At 44.4% G+C, this 16,159-nt stretch overlaps 1 protein-coding gene across 2 annotated transcripts in view; it reads right to left on the reverse strand.

The window, feature by feature from the left end:
- The window catches only part of atm (ATM serine/threonine kinase), a 27,797-nt gene extending 11,942 nt beyond the window's left edge, over positions 1-15,855 (reverse strand). Inside the window, exons 1-40 of one of the 2 annotated variants that reach the window (XM_050070601.1) lie at positions 15,719-15,855; positions 15,290-15,426; positions 14,877-14,995; positions 14,249-14,394; positions 13,914-14,078; positions 13,586-13,751; positions 13,246-13,484; positions 12,408-12,577; positions 12,068-12,246; positions 11,563-11,934; positions 11,266-11,469; positions 10,876-10,977; positions 10,517-10,751; positions 10,293-10,424; positions 9,200-9,325; positions 8,954-9,043; positions 8,681-8,867; positions 8,353-8,546; positions 8,188-8,267; positions 7,932-8,087; positions 7,590-7,665; positions 7,073-7,215; positions 6,832-6,949; positions 5,814-5,984; positions 5,405-5,580; positions 5,023-5,266; positions 4,687-4,802; positions 4,397-4,523; positions 4,089-4,288; positions 3,576-3,750; positions 3,235-3,393; positions 2,949-3,081; positions 2,753-2,848; positions 2,464-2,635; positions 2,213-2,354; positions 1,865-2,041; positions 1,467-1,644; positions 1,246-1,351; positions 949-1,107; positions 728-836 (exon numbers count right to left, since the gene is read on the reverse strand). In XM_050070601.1, the coding sequence (XP_049926558.1) occupies positions 728-836; positions 949-1,107; positions 1,246-1,351; positions 1,467-1,644; positions 1,865-2,041; positions 2,213-2,354; positions 2,464-2,635; positions 2,753-2,848; positions 2,949-3,081; positions 3,235-3,393; positions 3,576-3,750; positions 4,089-4,288; positions 4,397-4,523; positions 4,687-4,802; positions 5,023-5,266; positions 5,405-5,580; positions 5,814-5,984; positions 6,832-6,949; positions 7,073-7,215; positions 7,590-7,665; positions 7,932-8,087; positions 8,188-8,267; positions 8,353-8,546; positions 8,681-8,867; positions 8,954-9,043; positions 9,200-9,325; positions 10,293-10,424; positions 10,517-10,751; positions 10,876-10,977; positions 11,266-11,469; positions 11,563-11,934; positions 12,068-12,246; positions 12,408-12,577; positions 13,246-13,484; positions 13,586-13,751; positions 13,914-14,078; positions 14,249-14,394; positions 14,877-14,995; positions 15,290-15,361 (6,111 nt within the window). In that variant the 5' untranslated portion in view covers positions 15,362-15,426; positions 15,719-15,855. Of the gene's footprint in view, positions 1-727; positions 837-948; positions 1,108-1,245; positions 1,352-1,466; positions 1,645-1,864; positions 2,042-2,212; positions 2,355-2,463; positions 2,636-2,752; positions 2,849-2,948; positions 3,082-3,234; positions 3,394-3,575; positions 3,751-4,088; positions 4,289-4,396; positions 4,524-4,686; positions 4,803-5,022; positions 5,267-5,404; positions 5,581-5,813; positions 5,985-6,822; positions 6,950-7,072; positions 7,216-7,589; positions 7,666-7,931; positions 8,088-8,187; positions 8,268-8,352; positions 8,547-8,680; positions 8,868-8,953; positions 9,044-9,199; positions 9,326-10,292; positions 10,425-10,516; positions 10,752-10,875; positions 10,978-11,265; positions 11,470-11,562; positions 11,935-12,067; positions 12,247-12,407; positions 12,578-13,245; positions 13,485-13,585; positions 13,752-13,913; positions 14,079-14,248; positions 14,395-14,876; positions 14,996-15,289; positions 15,427-15,718 lie in introns of both variants that reach the window. The other variant, XM_050070593.1, reaches the window with a different exon arrangement.
- Positions 15,856-16,159: the final 304 nt, after the last annotated feature.

Genomic DNA, 16,159 nt, shown 5'->3' on the forward strand with positions numbered 1-16,159 from the left:
GCGGCGGCTGCTTCGTCCAGTAGCCTGAGTTCCGCGTCCGTATACTCGGGCTCAAACAAATACAGCTCAACAAAGAAATGCTGTTCCTCCTCAATTTCAAAGTCTTCAGACATGTTGGGTTGTCCTTTGCTAAAAGACCGTAGTGCAAATAATCTTTTAGCTACTGTGGGTACGTTGTCTCTCCCTGCGGTGCACGTGTCACGTGATGTAAACAAGGGTAAGCAAAGCTCATGCTTTTGCTGGTCTCGCGCAAGCGCGCACACTTGAGCACAGAGCCCTGAGAAGCAGTCAGAGCTACAGGCTACAGTGAGGCTAAAAACAGAGTTCATATGACGTTTTTCAAAACAACTTTTCATGTCGGGGCTTCAGGACACTTGGATCACTACGGATGTGCATGTTGGAGATATTTTGTGGTTTTAATTTTGTGTTCTTGGACGTTAGTCTGGGGCGCCGTCAGCCATTAGATGTGCTAGCTGCTCCCCCCACCAATCTCCGCAAGGGATGTGAGGACTCTAAAACTTCACCTGAGCCTCCGTCGGCATATGGGTGAGTAGATAATGGCTGAATTTTCATTTTTGGGTGCACTATCCCTTTAATCTGGACTCACATGTGGGCAATAATCAATCTAACTTAACTGTTACAGGAGGACAGAAATGCATCAAGGAGAAATCTCAGCAAGCAATTGCTTTGCATATTTAGAAAACAAAATGTTACTTGGAGAACTGACCTGCAGACTGATATTGGTGTCTTCCTTGCTCTTCTCAGTCAGGCTGGAGATGGTGAAGGTCTGGCTGCTTTCTTCAAAATTGATCTTACGTGAGGCTTTGGACTTGGTTCTGCAGATTTGGTAATAAATTGATCAAAAAAAAAAAAAAAGGAGAACTGGATAAAATCCAACACATAATGAGACATGAATGAAAATGATTAAAAGTTAAACTCCTTGAATACCTTCGACCTTCCTCCATGTTAGCTTTAATCTTATCCACATAGATCTCGGTGTATAGCAGAGCGGTGAAATGTGCTGAGCAGGACTGAGCAGCTTTGGCCACCTCCAGGTAGTTCAGCTCCAGCCAGAAGTTTGAGTCACACACTGTGCCGCAGGACTTGCTGGAAGAAGGATGCAGCGTTTATTTCAAAGACATGGCATGAGCAAATCAGAGAAAACGCAGGTCCAAACAGAAAGCACAGAGTCCCTGAACATTTAGCTTTATCTAAAACATATTTGATTACAATGACAATGCAAACCTATCAGCTTCCAGTGGTCTCTGTTGGTGTCTCAGATAGTCAATAACAGCCAGCATGGTACGCAGAGAGGTCTTGTCATACAAGCCCTGGCTGGCAGCGTCTGACTCTGTAAAGAATAATAAATGCTTATCACAAACAAAAACCCCAAAACATGCAGCCTCCTGAATGAGAGTGGACGGCCAATGTATTATGATTACTATTTGTCTTACTCACAAACTTACCAGAGTCAGAGTTGAGAGGTGTGGCAGAGCGACTGGAGGCTTGAGCGCTTCTGGAGCAGAAGCCGAAAAAGTCCTGAATGCGGGAGGAGAGCAACTCCCTCCATGAACCATTAGAGTCATCCAGAAGGATGGAGTGAATGATGAGGGGCAGCAGCCTCTGACAGCAGTCCACCCTCACCTGGAGACAGACGGACGAAGTAAGTCGCCGTCAGATCTGTAGCTCTCATGAACTGGTTGATGTACAATATGTGGACCACAAATGCTACAAGATGCTCTAAAGCACAGGAATTAAACACAACTCAAAATGTGGATAACTTTTAAGTATATTCAAAGTGTGTATGTGTAGGCAGTAGAGTTATGAAGGGTAAGAGTTCTTAAGCTAACGTCTGTGTGCTCACCAGACACAGTGGCCGTGAGAGCAGCAGAGCTTCACTCCTGACTCCTCCGCTGTCGAGCAGGGCGGTGCAAAGAGCCTTCAGCCAGGCCTTGTGGCCGCCTGCCCGGGAAATCCAAAACTCCTGACTGCGAAGCTTCTCCCTGGCCTCCAAACTCTCCTCTGCACTCACAGCTGCCGCCTAACCAGGGATGACAGCCAGTAGAAACAGGGTGGACACAGATGTTACATGTGCAAACACAAAAACACACATTCATATTTGTATAACAAGTAAAGGAGATCATCTGTGTTCATTTGGAAATCTGGAAATCTTACTGTTTTTAAATATGAAAAAAGAACATCTTGAACCCACCTTCTTCTTGGCCTTTCTAAAGGGATTCAGGTAGGCCAGCATGGGGTCTCTGTTGTCTTTGTGCTGCTCCCAGAAGTCGACCCCAGACTGTGTGGCGAGGATGCTCTTCACACACTGAGCTGCTGCCTGCCTCACCTCAATACTGGCAGACAACCACATCACAGAACACAGTGAATATCAACACAAACCGCTCGCTCCTCTGCATCATGTGCAGCAAATGATTAAATACTGAGATGGAGGATTCAGTGTACCGCTGTTGAGTCAGCGCATCGTTCATGCAGTTGAGGATGATGTAAAGACACTGTGAGTTAGTGGAGGTGAAGAGAGACACAGCCTTTTCATAGAGGGGGTCTCTGCCATGAAGCAGCGCGATGGTGGAGAAATCCACAGGACCCAGTTCCCCCAGACAGCTGCCTGCTGCCTCTGCAGGAACAGATTTAGGTTTTGTGTGAAACTTTCAAAAACTGTAAATGATGAATTTGTTTAGACATGGCCGAAAACACATCATACTGTCACTGTGGAAGTTATTTGACTTTATACCTAGGATGTCGGCTCCTCCGGGGTGGTTGGCTGCGAGCTTACAGAGCTGCAGCAGACTGAGAACCAGCTTCACGAGCACACTGTCAGTGGGTTCAGCTGCGAGGAAGACAAAGAGAGAGAGGACAAGCTCATTACACATTCAACATGCCACAATTTTTTTACGCACAGATCATTTTTTCCTCCTCTGGCAGCATACCATGGCACTCTTTGAGCAGCTCTCTGATCTGTCCCTTGTTGTCATGCAGCTGTCTGGCCAGCTCCTTCAACCCCTCCAGTCTGGTCAGAGGTAAGGAGTCACAGGACTTCACTGACAGGAAGTGGGCGATCTCCTGAAGATGTAAGCCAGCAGGGAATTTTAGGATTATTAGTTTTCACTGATAACTATGACATTGTCACCTCTTGATTCACTGAGGATTTAGAGCTGTGTATGCTTAAAAAATTCTCAGACACATGATGCTAATACATGGTTATAAGTTTAGTACCTGTCTCAGTGTGAAGGTCCCGGTGTTATATTTGAGCATGTGCTGCACAGACCGCAGCTCTCTGAATTCAGGCAGGTCAGGAAAAGGCTCCAACCTGCTGATGGCTCCTTTTAACTTCTGCTGATTTTCTATCACAAGAAACTGTAACAGACTGAGCACCTGGAGAGCCAGAGAGAAGGAACAATGTTAGTGTGGATCGCAAACACTGGAGGAGGCAGATATTTAAATGTGATAGTGAAATTCCATGACTTTCCCAGTTTTCCATGACTGTGAGAACCCTGTATAATGAATCTGCAAACTTGTAAAAGACAAAACCCTTGAATTTACCTCCTGTCGCTTACCTGTTGTGAGATGGCGGGCCGGCTGGTCACCTGAGCTGTGAGTGTCCCAACAATGACCTGTAGGTGGCAGTCCAGAGCATCATCACAGAACTGCAGTGCTGCCTGACACACAGAGGTCAACAGGTCACAGCACAGAGAGAGGCTTCGGTTAGAAACCTCGTCGCACTGAAGTGGTCTGGGCGTGAGAGGAAAAACACACTGGTTTGATTTTGTCAGGGAATACAGAACAGACAGTACAGAGAGTCATTTGTGTTTGCACACACATGTACCACATGTATGTTACCTGTTTGTATTTTTTTTTTTTTTTAAGATATTTTTTGGGGCATTTTTGCCTTTAATTGACAGGACAGGTAAGTGTGAAGGGGGGAGAGAGAGAGAGGGAATGACATGCAGCAAAGGGCCACAGGCTGGAGTCGAACCCGGGACGCTGCGGCAACAGCCTTGTATATGGGGCGCCTGCTCTACCACTAAGCCACTGACGCCCCATACCTATTTGTATTTGTGTGCACTGACCTGCTGTTGATGTGGTGTATGAGTGTGTAGATGATGTCTCTGAGGACGAAGGCCCACGCTCCTCCCAGGCCGTCCTTCACCTCTCTGAGCAGCAGGTTGACAAACAGGTGATACATGAGGAGGATGCGGTGACGTTCATAGCTGTTGGTCGTCTTTTCTGCTCTCTCACACACCGCCAGCAGAATCCTCTGAATGGAAATCTACAGCACAATACAGGGACAACAAACAGTTAGAACAGTCAAACTACCCAAGAGCAAACAAAATTTACTGATCAATGAAAACACAAGTAGCTCCACATAAGGTCTTACTGGAGTTTTGGACAGAATGGACACCACCGACTTGTGGTTTGCACTGTGGCACTTGCTGAGGTAGTCCAGAGTAGCTTTAATGACATAAGAGCTGAAGTATGGTGGGTTTGGTACAGGATCCAGCTCCCTGAGGGGCATTAAACAGTTACAATTTAGACTGACAGAAAGACAAACCACCTTCATTTCAGCCCAGGGTAAAACTGGGGGGAATGATTGAATGGATAAACAAATAAACAAACAAAAGGGGCTAATATGAAGGGAAAAACATGGTAAATCTTAACTATCATTACCCTATAAAGCGTTTCAGGTCTCCTCCGTCCCCTTCTGCTCCACTTCCTTCATACAGAGTCATCAGCAATTCAACCACGATGTCTGCCAGGTTACTGTGGATGAGGTTGTCAATTTGCTGCGGACACATTCACAGACACAGGGACAGGCGTGTAGTACAGTCAATTTGCCATTCAATACCCAGATCAGTACTCATATTTGGCACACATATTCTGAAAATGTTAGACACATGAGTGCAAAAGTCCTCCAACAAATATCACGTTACAGTACATTTTGGAAACCTCACATCAGTCACAAAAGTCTCCTGATGTAGGCTGATGTTAAACAGCTGTGTTCACCTGTTTGCCCAGACAATTGGCATCTTTGAGCAGGTCGTACACTCTGTGGGCCTTCTCCCTCTGCTGTGCAACCTGTGAGTCCTGGCCAGACAGGGCAAAGTACGGCAGGATGTTGACCATGATCTTGGGGAAACAGTCGGCCAACAACTCCTTCCAGTCCTTTTCGAGATACCTGCCGATTGACTTCACCTGCTCAAAGTCATCCAGGAAGACCAGGTGGGGAATCAACACCTGGTAGGAAGAGCTTCAAGAGGACAAAAGATGTTAATATACCCTAATCAATCCTTCCTTTATTTTGTTATACTCAATTTAAGACCATTGCACATGGGCATCAAATTGAGTTGTGACAGAATATGAAAATAATAGAAGTTTATTTCCTCACTTATAGAAATCTTTGACCGTGTCGTGGTCTAGGAGGGTGAAGGGGAACGATCCAAGAGTGTAGCGATCGTCAGATTGTCTCTGTGCAAGCCACTCAGCTACCAAGTAGTACAGGTGAGAACTGACGAATGTTTTCACGCTCCTGTAGCCAAGTGCTCTGGATACACTGCACAACATCTGTGACAATGGACAGAAACTGTTATTCTCACTCTGCCCTTTGTGTAATTTGTTTTATGGGGTAAAGGGCAACCTTTTGATTAATTTTTAATTTAAACCGAACAAAAGCTCATTCAAGTATCAGATTAGAGATGCAAAAAAAGCACAGACACTATTTTCATTCATTCATTCAGTCCTGTCTAAATTCTATTTTAATTCCATTTACCTAATGCACAGGGCACAGAAATCCTCACCTTTTTGATGAGCTGTTCCTCTATATTGTTCTCCTTGTAGGACTGGAAGAGTGCAAACAGAGACTGTTTCTCACAGACTGGGCTGCAGCACAGCACAACACACAAACTCTTCAACAGGGTGGCCTTGCGGTTAAAAGACTCGTCCTGCTGGTCCTCCGAAGAGCTGCCTCTCTGTATACGATCACACAGACACAAGAAGCATTAGAGAAAGTAAAAAAAGAGGCGGAAAACATACGTACAATATGGTCAACTATTCCTGATTCAGTGTTTCCTCTAGGAAACACTGAATCAGGAATAGTGTTTCCTAGAGGAAACACTGAATCAGGAACAGTGTTTCCTCTAGGATTTTTTTCAGCAGCGGGAGTGGCGGGGGGAGGGGGTGAGAGACATCCCTTGGCCGAATACCGAGTACCTAATACCAAATGCCGTTTTTTAGTTTTTCATTAGTTTTTGCAGATGAACCCCCTCCAAATTAGTGTCGCCACGGTACCAAAATTGGGACCCACGGTACGATACCAGTGAAAGTATCACGGTTCTGAGTAGTATCAGGATACCACAGCAAAAATGAGGCAGATGTGCCTTTTGTCATTTATAAAAAGATAAATCACTTTTCTATAATACATCAATGATATTTCAATGGAATAAATTACTTATTGACTTATTCATACTTCAAAAACAGCATCAATCAGTGATGAGCATAGGGGGGATCAAAATAAAATAAATAAATGAAATAAAAATCAACCAGCCACCCTCCTCCCCTGACAAGTAAAGAACAGTCCCTTCATAAGTAAAGAACAGTCCCTAAAGTGCGGTGAGGTTTGTGGACCGTTACCTGCCACAGAGAAATGTGAACGGCTGTGCAAGTGCACAGATGTCTCAGAGCAATGGTGGTGCATTTGCAAAATAAATGTTTTGAAGGAGCAGCAACGGTGGCAATAATTTAGCAGCGGCGGCACGCCTCTGCTAAATGAATGTAGCGGAAACACTGCTGATTTATGATAGCACCTACTGCACTCACTGGGAGCTTCATTCCTTCCTGAGCCTTCAGGTAAACGTTCTCAAAAGCTGCCTGCTGGTGTTTCAGCGGCAGCATCTTTCTATTATCTGGACGCTCTGGTCTCATCTCCAGAAACAACCTGGAGGCACAGGAGGATAATGGTGACAATCAGACAATCATACAATCAGATGACATCTTTTGTAATGTACATCTTTCTATAAAATGTATCCTGATTCACTATCAGCCTCTGGCTAAAGCTTACCTTTCAACTGACATGGCTACCAGCATGCGGACCTGGTGGTGGGCATCTGCGAGGTGAGATGGAAGAATGACAGACACCGGGCGATCTTCCTCACTGTCAGTCCCTCTGATACTTAAGACAGCCCAGTTACAACACGGGTCGGCCTGTCGGAGGGGAGAGATGCCAGAAAGACAATAAAAAGTGTTAACAAAAAGAATATACTGATATTAAACTGAAATATAAAGAGAATATACAGAATAGTTGAGAAGAGGGTGAAACTTTGTGGACCATCTTCCAGTCTTAGTGTTTGGGCATTGATCAGAAGTGGTCTTAAACAATTTTGGCACATCAAATACTGAAAGCAGCTTTAACATTTTGAATCAAAAACGCACCAGTCAATGAATAAGCCAGTTTTCTTCGCAGTCAAACACATAAACAAAGTGTCTGGCTTATTTCATTCATTCAGAACAAGATATTTAAAATATAGAAATGCTATATTTCATGCAGATGTACTCCCTAAACTTCTGTGAGAGCTCACCTCCAGCAGGGCAACCAGACATCGCACTAGAGCAATTCGTACCGATGCAATGCACTTCCCTGTTTGGCTCAGGAAACTGAAACACAGCATAGTGATTGAGTTAATATCAGAGACAGTGATTCATGTTCTAAGTCTAAAAGTGTAGCCATTCCTTCAAAATTAAATTACAAATAACAAAAGGAATTTGCTTTCCTGTGATGACCAGCGGAGGCACATTTTACACTTGATCATTCTCCTTCAAAGACTGAAAGCTCCTTGCCACAGACAGATGCTTCATTTTAGGACCTAATCTCTTACAGACCGACCCTACATCTGCTCAGGATGTAAACATATGTTGCTAACCAGAATCCAGACACCACTTGTAGCAGAGATCCCTGAACATGTCTCATCTCCTCCGGCATGTGGTGGGTTTTCCCGAGGCTCATGATGGAGGGTAACAAACCCAGCAGCACAGCAGCGCACATCTCTTGGTCCTGACGGTACAGAGAACACAGGTCCCTGTAAAGACAGCACAACAAACAAGTGAGAACATTAAAACATTTTGCTTTATGAAGACAGAAATTAATGCAGTACATAAAAAAAAAAAAGATTTCAATACGCTAGAGGACGAAGCAGTGAGTTGAATTCCTCCGGAGACAGCGAGTCCTCAGTGGGAAGCTTCTTCAACAGGACAAGATACTGGAAGAGAAGCAGATATTAAAGTTCATCAGCTGAATCATCACTGCAACTGAAACCATGACTCTCCACAGCAGCTGCTACCGACCATGCTGAGGTGCAGGGCTTTGCTGAAGTCTATCTGCTCGGCCAGCAGCAGCAGCCGGCGCCGCACCTCCTGAGGTTTGAAAAGCAGACCGTGGACGGGCTGGATGGAGCCGCACTCACACAGGAACTCCAAGACTGCGAGGAGAGCCAGGTCCTGCTGGGCCAGATGATCGTCTGCTAACAGACTTTTTGCACCTGATGGAGGACAGAACAGTGATGCTTTTACCTGTTGTCCACTGACAGGATGATCAGATACCTCAACATCATCTATCCAACGTACAATTGATGATTTACGCCGATTTACAGAGCAGGTGGTGATCCCTTCTTACCTGGCCCACAGGAGGTGTCATTGTTGTCTCCCTTCTGTCTTTGGGTCCCATTGCCGCTGCTGTGAGACTCTTCGCCATCTTCAAACAGGTCCACGTTGTCCCCTTGTTGAGTTCTGGTCACGTCCCAGTCATCATCCATGTGATCGTCTTCATCCACAACACCGGCTCTCTTAGAAACACTGCTTAACTGAAGATGTGAGGAAATTAGATTAAATCAGCGTGCTGGCCCTCTGTTCTTAAGGTGAAGGTTTACAGTATACATATGTCACTTACTGACAGTTTGCAGATCTCGGCCAGTTCAGTGAGGAGACTGGCTGGCAGAATCATAATGAACAGACTGGAGGAGACAGGACAAACATGATCCTGCAGGAGAAAGGACAAAAGATTTACTTAAAAAAAAAAAAAGCTCATTGAACTGTTCAGACTTAATTGCTGGTTTGTCCATAAATTGTTCAGATAAATCTTAATGCTGTATTATTTCAGCATTAGCCATACTGTCATGATGAAAGCTTTTGTCACCTTGTTTTTTCTGCTGGCTGACTGTGTGCACAGCTTCATGACAGATCTCAGGGTGCTCATGGTTCCTTCCTCTGTCATCTTCACTTTCACACTGGAAATAAAACCGCTGAAGTCCTGGGCCAGGGCCTGGTAACAAAAAAACACACCAAGAAACTTTAAAGGTAACTGTCCGACAACATCATGGAAAGGATCTCCACAGAGATAGACCTTTTGGTTTAAGAGTAAGATTCTTTTTGTTTAACCAGAAATAGCCCCAAAAACATAATCGCCAAACCAACCAGACTCCATTTAAATAATCAGTCATTTCAGAATGAATATAGTTAGCATATTTTCACATTTAACTGGGTGAATTAAGGGTTTATTTAAACCAAACCAGAATTGGTGACTGTTGGAACAGGGGAAAGACGAACTAAGATGGCTTTTGTGGTTTTTATTTTGTTTCTGGTGACTTTGAATGAAGTGTGAATTACCTGGATAAAATTACTGTTTATTTAAATGGAGTCTGGTGGGCTTGGCAATGGCAATTTTGAGGCGGTTTCTGGTTAAAAAAAAAAGGAATCTTCCTCTTTAATAAAAAGGTCTATCTCTGTAGGGATCATCTCCATAATGTTGTCAGACATTTAACATAATAATCTTTGCTTGTCAGGTGCAAAAACAAGTACTTTTAATGGACACACTGTAGATGGATGGTGCACAATTGCCCTGAATGGTTAGATTGCAGCCAGTTTTGTCACTGCCATTTGCAGCAGTCATACTCAATATTGGACCAGTTTCAATAACTGTTGTTCCCAGAAGTCAATTGGACACAAAGCCAAGGAAAAAGGGGTTCAGGTTGAAAAAACTGAACTTACCCTTTAAATTCTTCCACGCTTTGAGGTAATGTTTTTTTTAAAACCCTTTTATTGGGTTTTACAGGATTATACATTTGTTTCAAAAACAATTACAATAACCTTTTACAGTGTGCCATCAGGGAACAAATAGGCTACGTATATTTTTTATATAGAAGTGGGTGACGTTATGTTTTTAATGTTTAACAGGCCGGGATATTTAATCACCGTTGGATGGAATGACAATGCATGCATCTGAATGATACCTTGGCTTTAGTGAAGAGCTTTGAGCGGCACGCCTCCTCCTCGGTCAGAAACCCAGTGGACACGTAACCTGCTAGAACACCAGTCAGCAGACTGAAACAGCGCACCAGACACTCCGGAGGGGTGGACTGAGACTGTGGCGGGGGGGGAATCAGAATAAATACAGTGTTTGTTACAGTGACAAGTTCAGAGACACATAAACACACAAGTATTAACTTCCACTCACATCAGGAGAGTAGCAGTTGAGCAGGGTGTCAGCCACACAAAGCAGGGACTGCTCCAACTTTTTTCTGAGGCAGGGGACGGCAGCGAATTGGCCATCGGTCGAAGCCGTTGTCGCTGCCTCGTCAGTCTCTTGCTTCGGTGAAGGCAGCGTGTTGAAGCTGAACTGTAAATACAGCCTCTCGATCTCTTCCAGGTTGTCTTTGGCATTGGATGAGGTTTGTTCTTGAAAAAAGGCACTTTAAAAACAAATAGTTACAGATTAATATGTGGACTGTACAAAAAAAGGTGCAGGGTGGTAGATTTGTCATCATATCAGTGATTTTGATACTCAGTGTGTGAAACCAGGATCATTTCCCTCACCTTTCCACTCCTTCAGTCCCCAGCAGAAACTTCAGGCCTGTTCTCGTGTCTTTCAAGGTCAGGGAGACCAGGATGTTCGCTATTAGATTGTGAGGAAAGTCTCTGCACACAAGATCAGGATAGAGCATCAACTTAAAGGTCTTTATCTTAAAAGTGAAGACAAAATACACGCATCTTACCAAAGTGAAAAGTGAAAAAAGTAAAGAGTAATCCATGTGTGCATCCCCTGGGAAACACCAGTCTGTAACTGGAGCTGCCCATCAGTTAAACATGAAAGCAGATAGTCTTCAAATATTACAATTTACATCCTTAAAAAAGCAGGTACTGAACCAGGATTAAATTATCTACAGTTAAGACACAGTTAACATGGAAAAGCAACACGGCACCAACCTACACATGATGGGATGAGGCCTGGAGTTATCCTCCATCTCATCGCTCTGGTCGGTCATCAGCAGCCAGGCTATGAGAGTCTCCTTCAGGTTCGGTGACGCAGATCCCTCTGTGACTCCCATATGGTCCCAGCCTGAGCTTGAGATGATACTTTTAGGGACTGGACACGTTAGCAGGGCCTGGGCTAGACAGAGAGCAGCACCCCTGTGGGTAGAGAGAAAAAAGGGCTGCTAAATGCAAACACACACATTAACAGTATTGACAAATCAACTGTTAGACATTGAGAAATAAACTCACTGAGACAGTTTACAAGCTGATCCAGAGAAGAGCTTCCAAAATTCTCTGTCCATATTGATCAGTCCGCTATGGACAATAGAGCTCAGCAGGTCCAGGCTGAGGGCCTCTGTCTGGGGTGAGCTGACTCCTCGCAGTGCCAGGGCCCACACCCGACCCCACAGCCGGGTCAGCTCCGGCCTGTGGACTTGGGCCCTTTCCGGGTAGCGGGCCTGGCACTGAGCCACCTCCCTCAGACAGCGTAGCACGTACGGCCCCCTCTCTCCTTTCCGCTGCTCTACCAGGAGCTGGTACAACACTGACAGCAGTGGGACCAGCTCCTGGCCGGGCATCATGGACGGGTACTTAGAGGAGAGCACTGCGGTGATCTGCAGCCTGAGGGGAGAAAAGAGGGTTTGAATATCTTAACATGATCATGATGTGTTTTTCTACCACAAAGTAAAATCAATGTTTTTTAGCGACCACACTCAGTATGTAGTTTGTATTAAGTGCATTGTGATTTTCATACCATGGTATAACATCAAAGTCATTATGCTGAGGCTGCAGATGGTCCCGGAGGACCTCCCAGCCCAGTTCAATGCGCCGTCGCTTGCTTGCTGCTCCGTGGGTGGGACTGCCCATGTAGGTGGCTCTGAGGGAGGCCTGGGTCACCTCCACAACATGGGTGTCATTGTCATCACTGAACAGCTACGTGCAAGAAACACAATGAGATTAGGGAAATGATTTTATTAAGACAGATGTGCAGCTCCACATAAGCTAAACTGCTCAAATTAGTTTTATAATGGCATAAACATTTACATCAAATGTAACTGTGATTTTCTATATGCATACTTATGGATCTGTATTACCTGGTGGCAGATGTCAGCTGTGAGCTCAATGAGGTTGTCTTTGACAGCTATGTGTCGTGTCCCGGTGATGTACTTCCCTCTGCTGCCTATGTGGCTAATTTCTCTGATTAGGGCGTCGTACAGGTTGTATAGCAGACTCCGCCATTTGGTCCAGTCCTCAGCATGAGCACCTGAAATATTAGAGAGTGAAAGAACAACTAGTTAATGGTCAATTCGGAAGCAAACCGAAAGTTCAGCGACTGATTTTCAACAATTTCATGGTATAAAATTGTATTTTTATGGTGTTTTAGTTGATGAAATTTGCAGAGATTGCTAAGTCAATTGATCTCCTTGAAATCTTTCCTTGGTGGTGCAATTTGAACTTTAAAAATTAAGTTATTCACATTTCTTTCTCCATTGCTTGGAAGAATCAAATGGAAAATGGTAAATGGACCTGCACTTGTATAGCACTTTTCTAGCCTTCCGACCACTCACAGCACTTTTACACTACGTCACATTCCCCCTTTCACACACACATTCACACACTGGTGGCCGAGGCACCATAAAAGGTGCCACCTGGTACTCAGTAACCATTCACACATGCTCATACACCGATGGAACAGCCATCAGGAGTAATTTGGGGTTCAGTATCTTGCCCCAAGACTGGACTGGAGGAGCCGGGGATCGATCTTCTGATTAGTGGACGACCCGCTCTACCTTTGAGCCACAGCCGCCCCAAATAAGTGGAGCTGTATATGGAACTATGCACAACCCACAATGAAGCCTGTCCACCATACAAGGGCAACCAAAGGTGTCACCACCACTGGAAACATAAATTGTTTTGGAAGGATCACTCTACCTGTATCTGGTGTCTTGGCTCCTTTGGGGTGGTGGACACTCATCTGCAGGTTTAAGAACTCCACAATCTCCTCTTTAAGAGCCGCACTGGGCCTCATGTCCGCCCAGACATACAGTATAGAAGACAGAAGCTCCTCTCCCAGGTGACACACCCTCATCCGACAGTTCATGGCCGCGGATCTCGAGAAGATATTGAGAGCTGAGACGAGGTGCTCCAAAACTGTCAAGTGTTTCTCCTGCCTGACAGGGTCATGGGATTTTGAAAAAGAAAACAATAAGTGCGTCTATCTAATTAGCTGAGGGACATTAATTCAATTTAAAACATTGATAAAAGTCTTCACCTTGCATTTAGAAGTGCTTTGGAGAAGAAGCTGAACAGAGAGTTGTTGAAGCCATCCGTCTGCATGCAGCAGCCTTGCACCACCGTGTGGATCACTCTGCTCACCAAAACACGATTGATGGACTTGGATGAAGTGTTGAACAAGTCACAGTACAAGTCCAAAAGATCTGAGAATAACAAATATAAACAAAGGGGATTCAGTGAACTGAAGTTGACATTACAATATCAGACTACAGTAATAAGGCTACATAATGCAAAAAGACAAATAAGATTAGTGTTGATTAAATTTAATTTATTAATATATGTAATTAGATAATTATAACACTGACTGTGCCACTGCTGTGGAGGGATGTCACACCAGTACTTGCGAACAGAGAGGATGTCCTTTACTAGGAGGCTGCTGTAGTCTTCTCCATAGGCTGAACAGCTGTATGAATTCTTCAGGATGTCCATCACATGTTTCAGCATCTCACCGCACTTTAGACGAGGCCCACCTGCAGAGAGACAGAGAGACAGCTGCTCAGAATCTCTGCTGTTTTCTACTCAGATGAAATAACGAAAGAAAACATTGGAATATATGTAGAGCAAAACATGCTTTAGTGTATTATGACACATAAATTGTATTGTAACCTACTACTGGATCTCACACTGACAGTTTCCTTACGTTTGTTTGCGTAGCGAATAAAGTATTTGATCAAGCTGCACATTTCTGCCATCTTCTTCTGCCGTGTGGCCAGTGTGGATGCAGTGACGTTGGATTTACTTGACTGCATGTTTTCTGTCTCCTTCTGGACATAACGCTGCAGAAATCTGACATGGGGGTAAAAAACAGAAAAGGAAGTGTTTAACTATCAAGGTCTTTGACAGATGTCTGAATCTGACACACCAAAACTCTTGCAAAAGTACAATTTACAGATATCTTGCAAAACATGGAATGAGGACAGATTATTGTGGGACAAGTTGGAATAAGTCAGCAATTCTAAAATATTACAAGCCATCATATTTACTGTGTTAAGTACAGCTGGTTCAGTTTCTATTTGGTTGCTGGCCACAAAGGTTCCCAGAAGTCAGCAGGTACTCATTAGTGAGTGATGCAAAGAAACAAAAGTGAAACTAAACTGATAAGTTGGAAACAAACTAGGCCTGTTGTCTTAGCAGGAAAGGCACAAAAAGTATAAAACCAAGTGTGCAAGATTAAGTAAAGATTTGCAAGAAGCAAGACATGACTGATATTATACTAGATAACATAGTAAGCATTTTGTTGCATGCGCGTGTACAAAAAGTCAGATTACCTGAATACAGCATCCCATGTGAGTAGATTGGAGCCTTTAGCTTTAGATCCTGAGGTACGATCCAACTCCTGCACAACTTCTGGACTTCGAAGGAGCCGTCTGAAGCGCTCGGCTTCTTTCTGCAAGCATGAAGAGAAGACACAACTGTCAAAGTGGAGGATTTATGAAGAAGAAGATATACTTTATGAATCCCCAGAGTGAGGGGTACCTCAGCAGTGCCCAGGAGGCGAACTGGCACCTCTCCAGCAACCAGTCAATGCTCCATACCTGGTTTGGACAGGGACTTGAGCTGGTGACCCCCCGGTTCCCACCAATATACTATACTCACTTGGCTACAGTGAGGCTGAAAAATGCTTGGTGCAATTATATCTCATTTTATTGTTTACATGCAGTTTCCATGTAGGTGTGATTACCTTCCTCTCTGTAGCTTTGTCATTCTCCAGCCCTCTGCAGCAGACCAGGAGATCATGAAGAGCCAGACTCATTGTGCTTCACAGTGGATGAGGAGCAGCTTTTATCAGTGTAGAGTAGGCTGTTTTATCCTCCAGGACTGCATGTTGACAGGAGATGTTGTTATTCATCCATAGCATGCATACAATACAATGACTCTGCAGAGCTGTCTTCTCAAAGCACGCCTGACAGACTATGAACTAACGTTATTAACTAGTATAAACTATACATTAAGAGAGTTTTAGTTGCAACTTGTTAATCTAAACACAACAAATCCCTCCGTATTCAGCCTGGCCTTGTAGACGAGCTACTTTAGCATCACAACTTTGCGAAACTGGCTTCAAACTTCATACACAAACACCCATTCAAATGCTCTCAGTCTGATCACTGACCTCTGATGGCTGCACTGACTGTAGACACGGAGCTGTCACACGTGCATGTGTGGATGTTTACCTATGTCGTGCATAACAGGAGTAGCCTGCTGCTCAGCTCCTGACATGTTGCCGTGCGCTGATACGCACGTACACGTAGCCCACGCAGGAAATTCCCGCCCCGGCTTCAGGCTTCAGCACCTCAGAGGCTACATCACTTCCTGGTCAGGGGTTGGGCCGAGTGTGTCCGGTGATTTATGTGCCAACGGTCAAACAAACTAACCGAAGTAGTCGGGTGCAGTATTATTAGAGTGTTAAATAGCATGTAGAAGTAGTGGTATATCTACTACACTCATATTTGTGGATACTTTACCTGTAAGTTGTACAGGAGTTTGACTTTTCAAAATAAACTACAACTCCCAACATTCCAATCGGCAGAGTTATCTCGGAACTTCCGGGTTA

This window comes from Epinephelus moara, chromosome 2 (genome assembly GCF_006386435.1).
Source record: "Epinephelus moara isolate mb chromosome 2, YSFRI_EMoa_1.0, whole genome shotgun sequence".
Classification (NCBI taxonomy): domain Eukaryota; kingdom Metazoa; phylum Chordata; class Actinopteri; order Perciformes; family Serranidae; genus Epinephelus; species Epinephelus moara.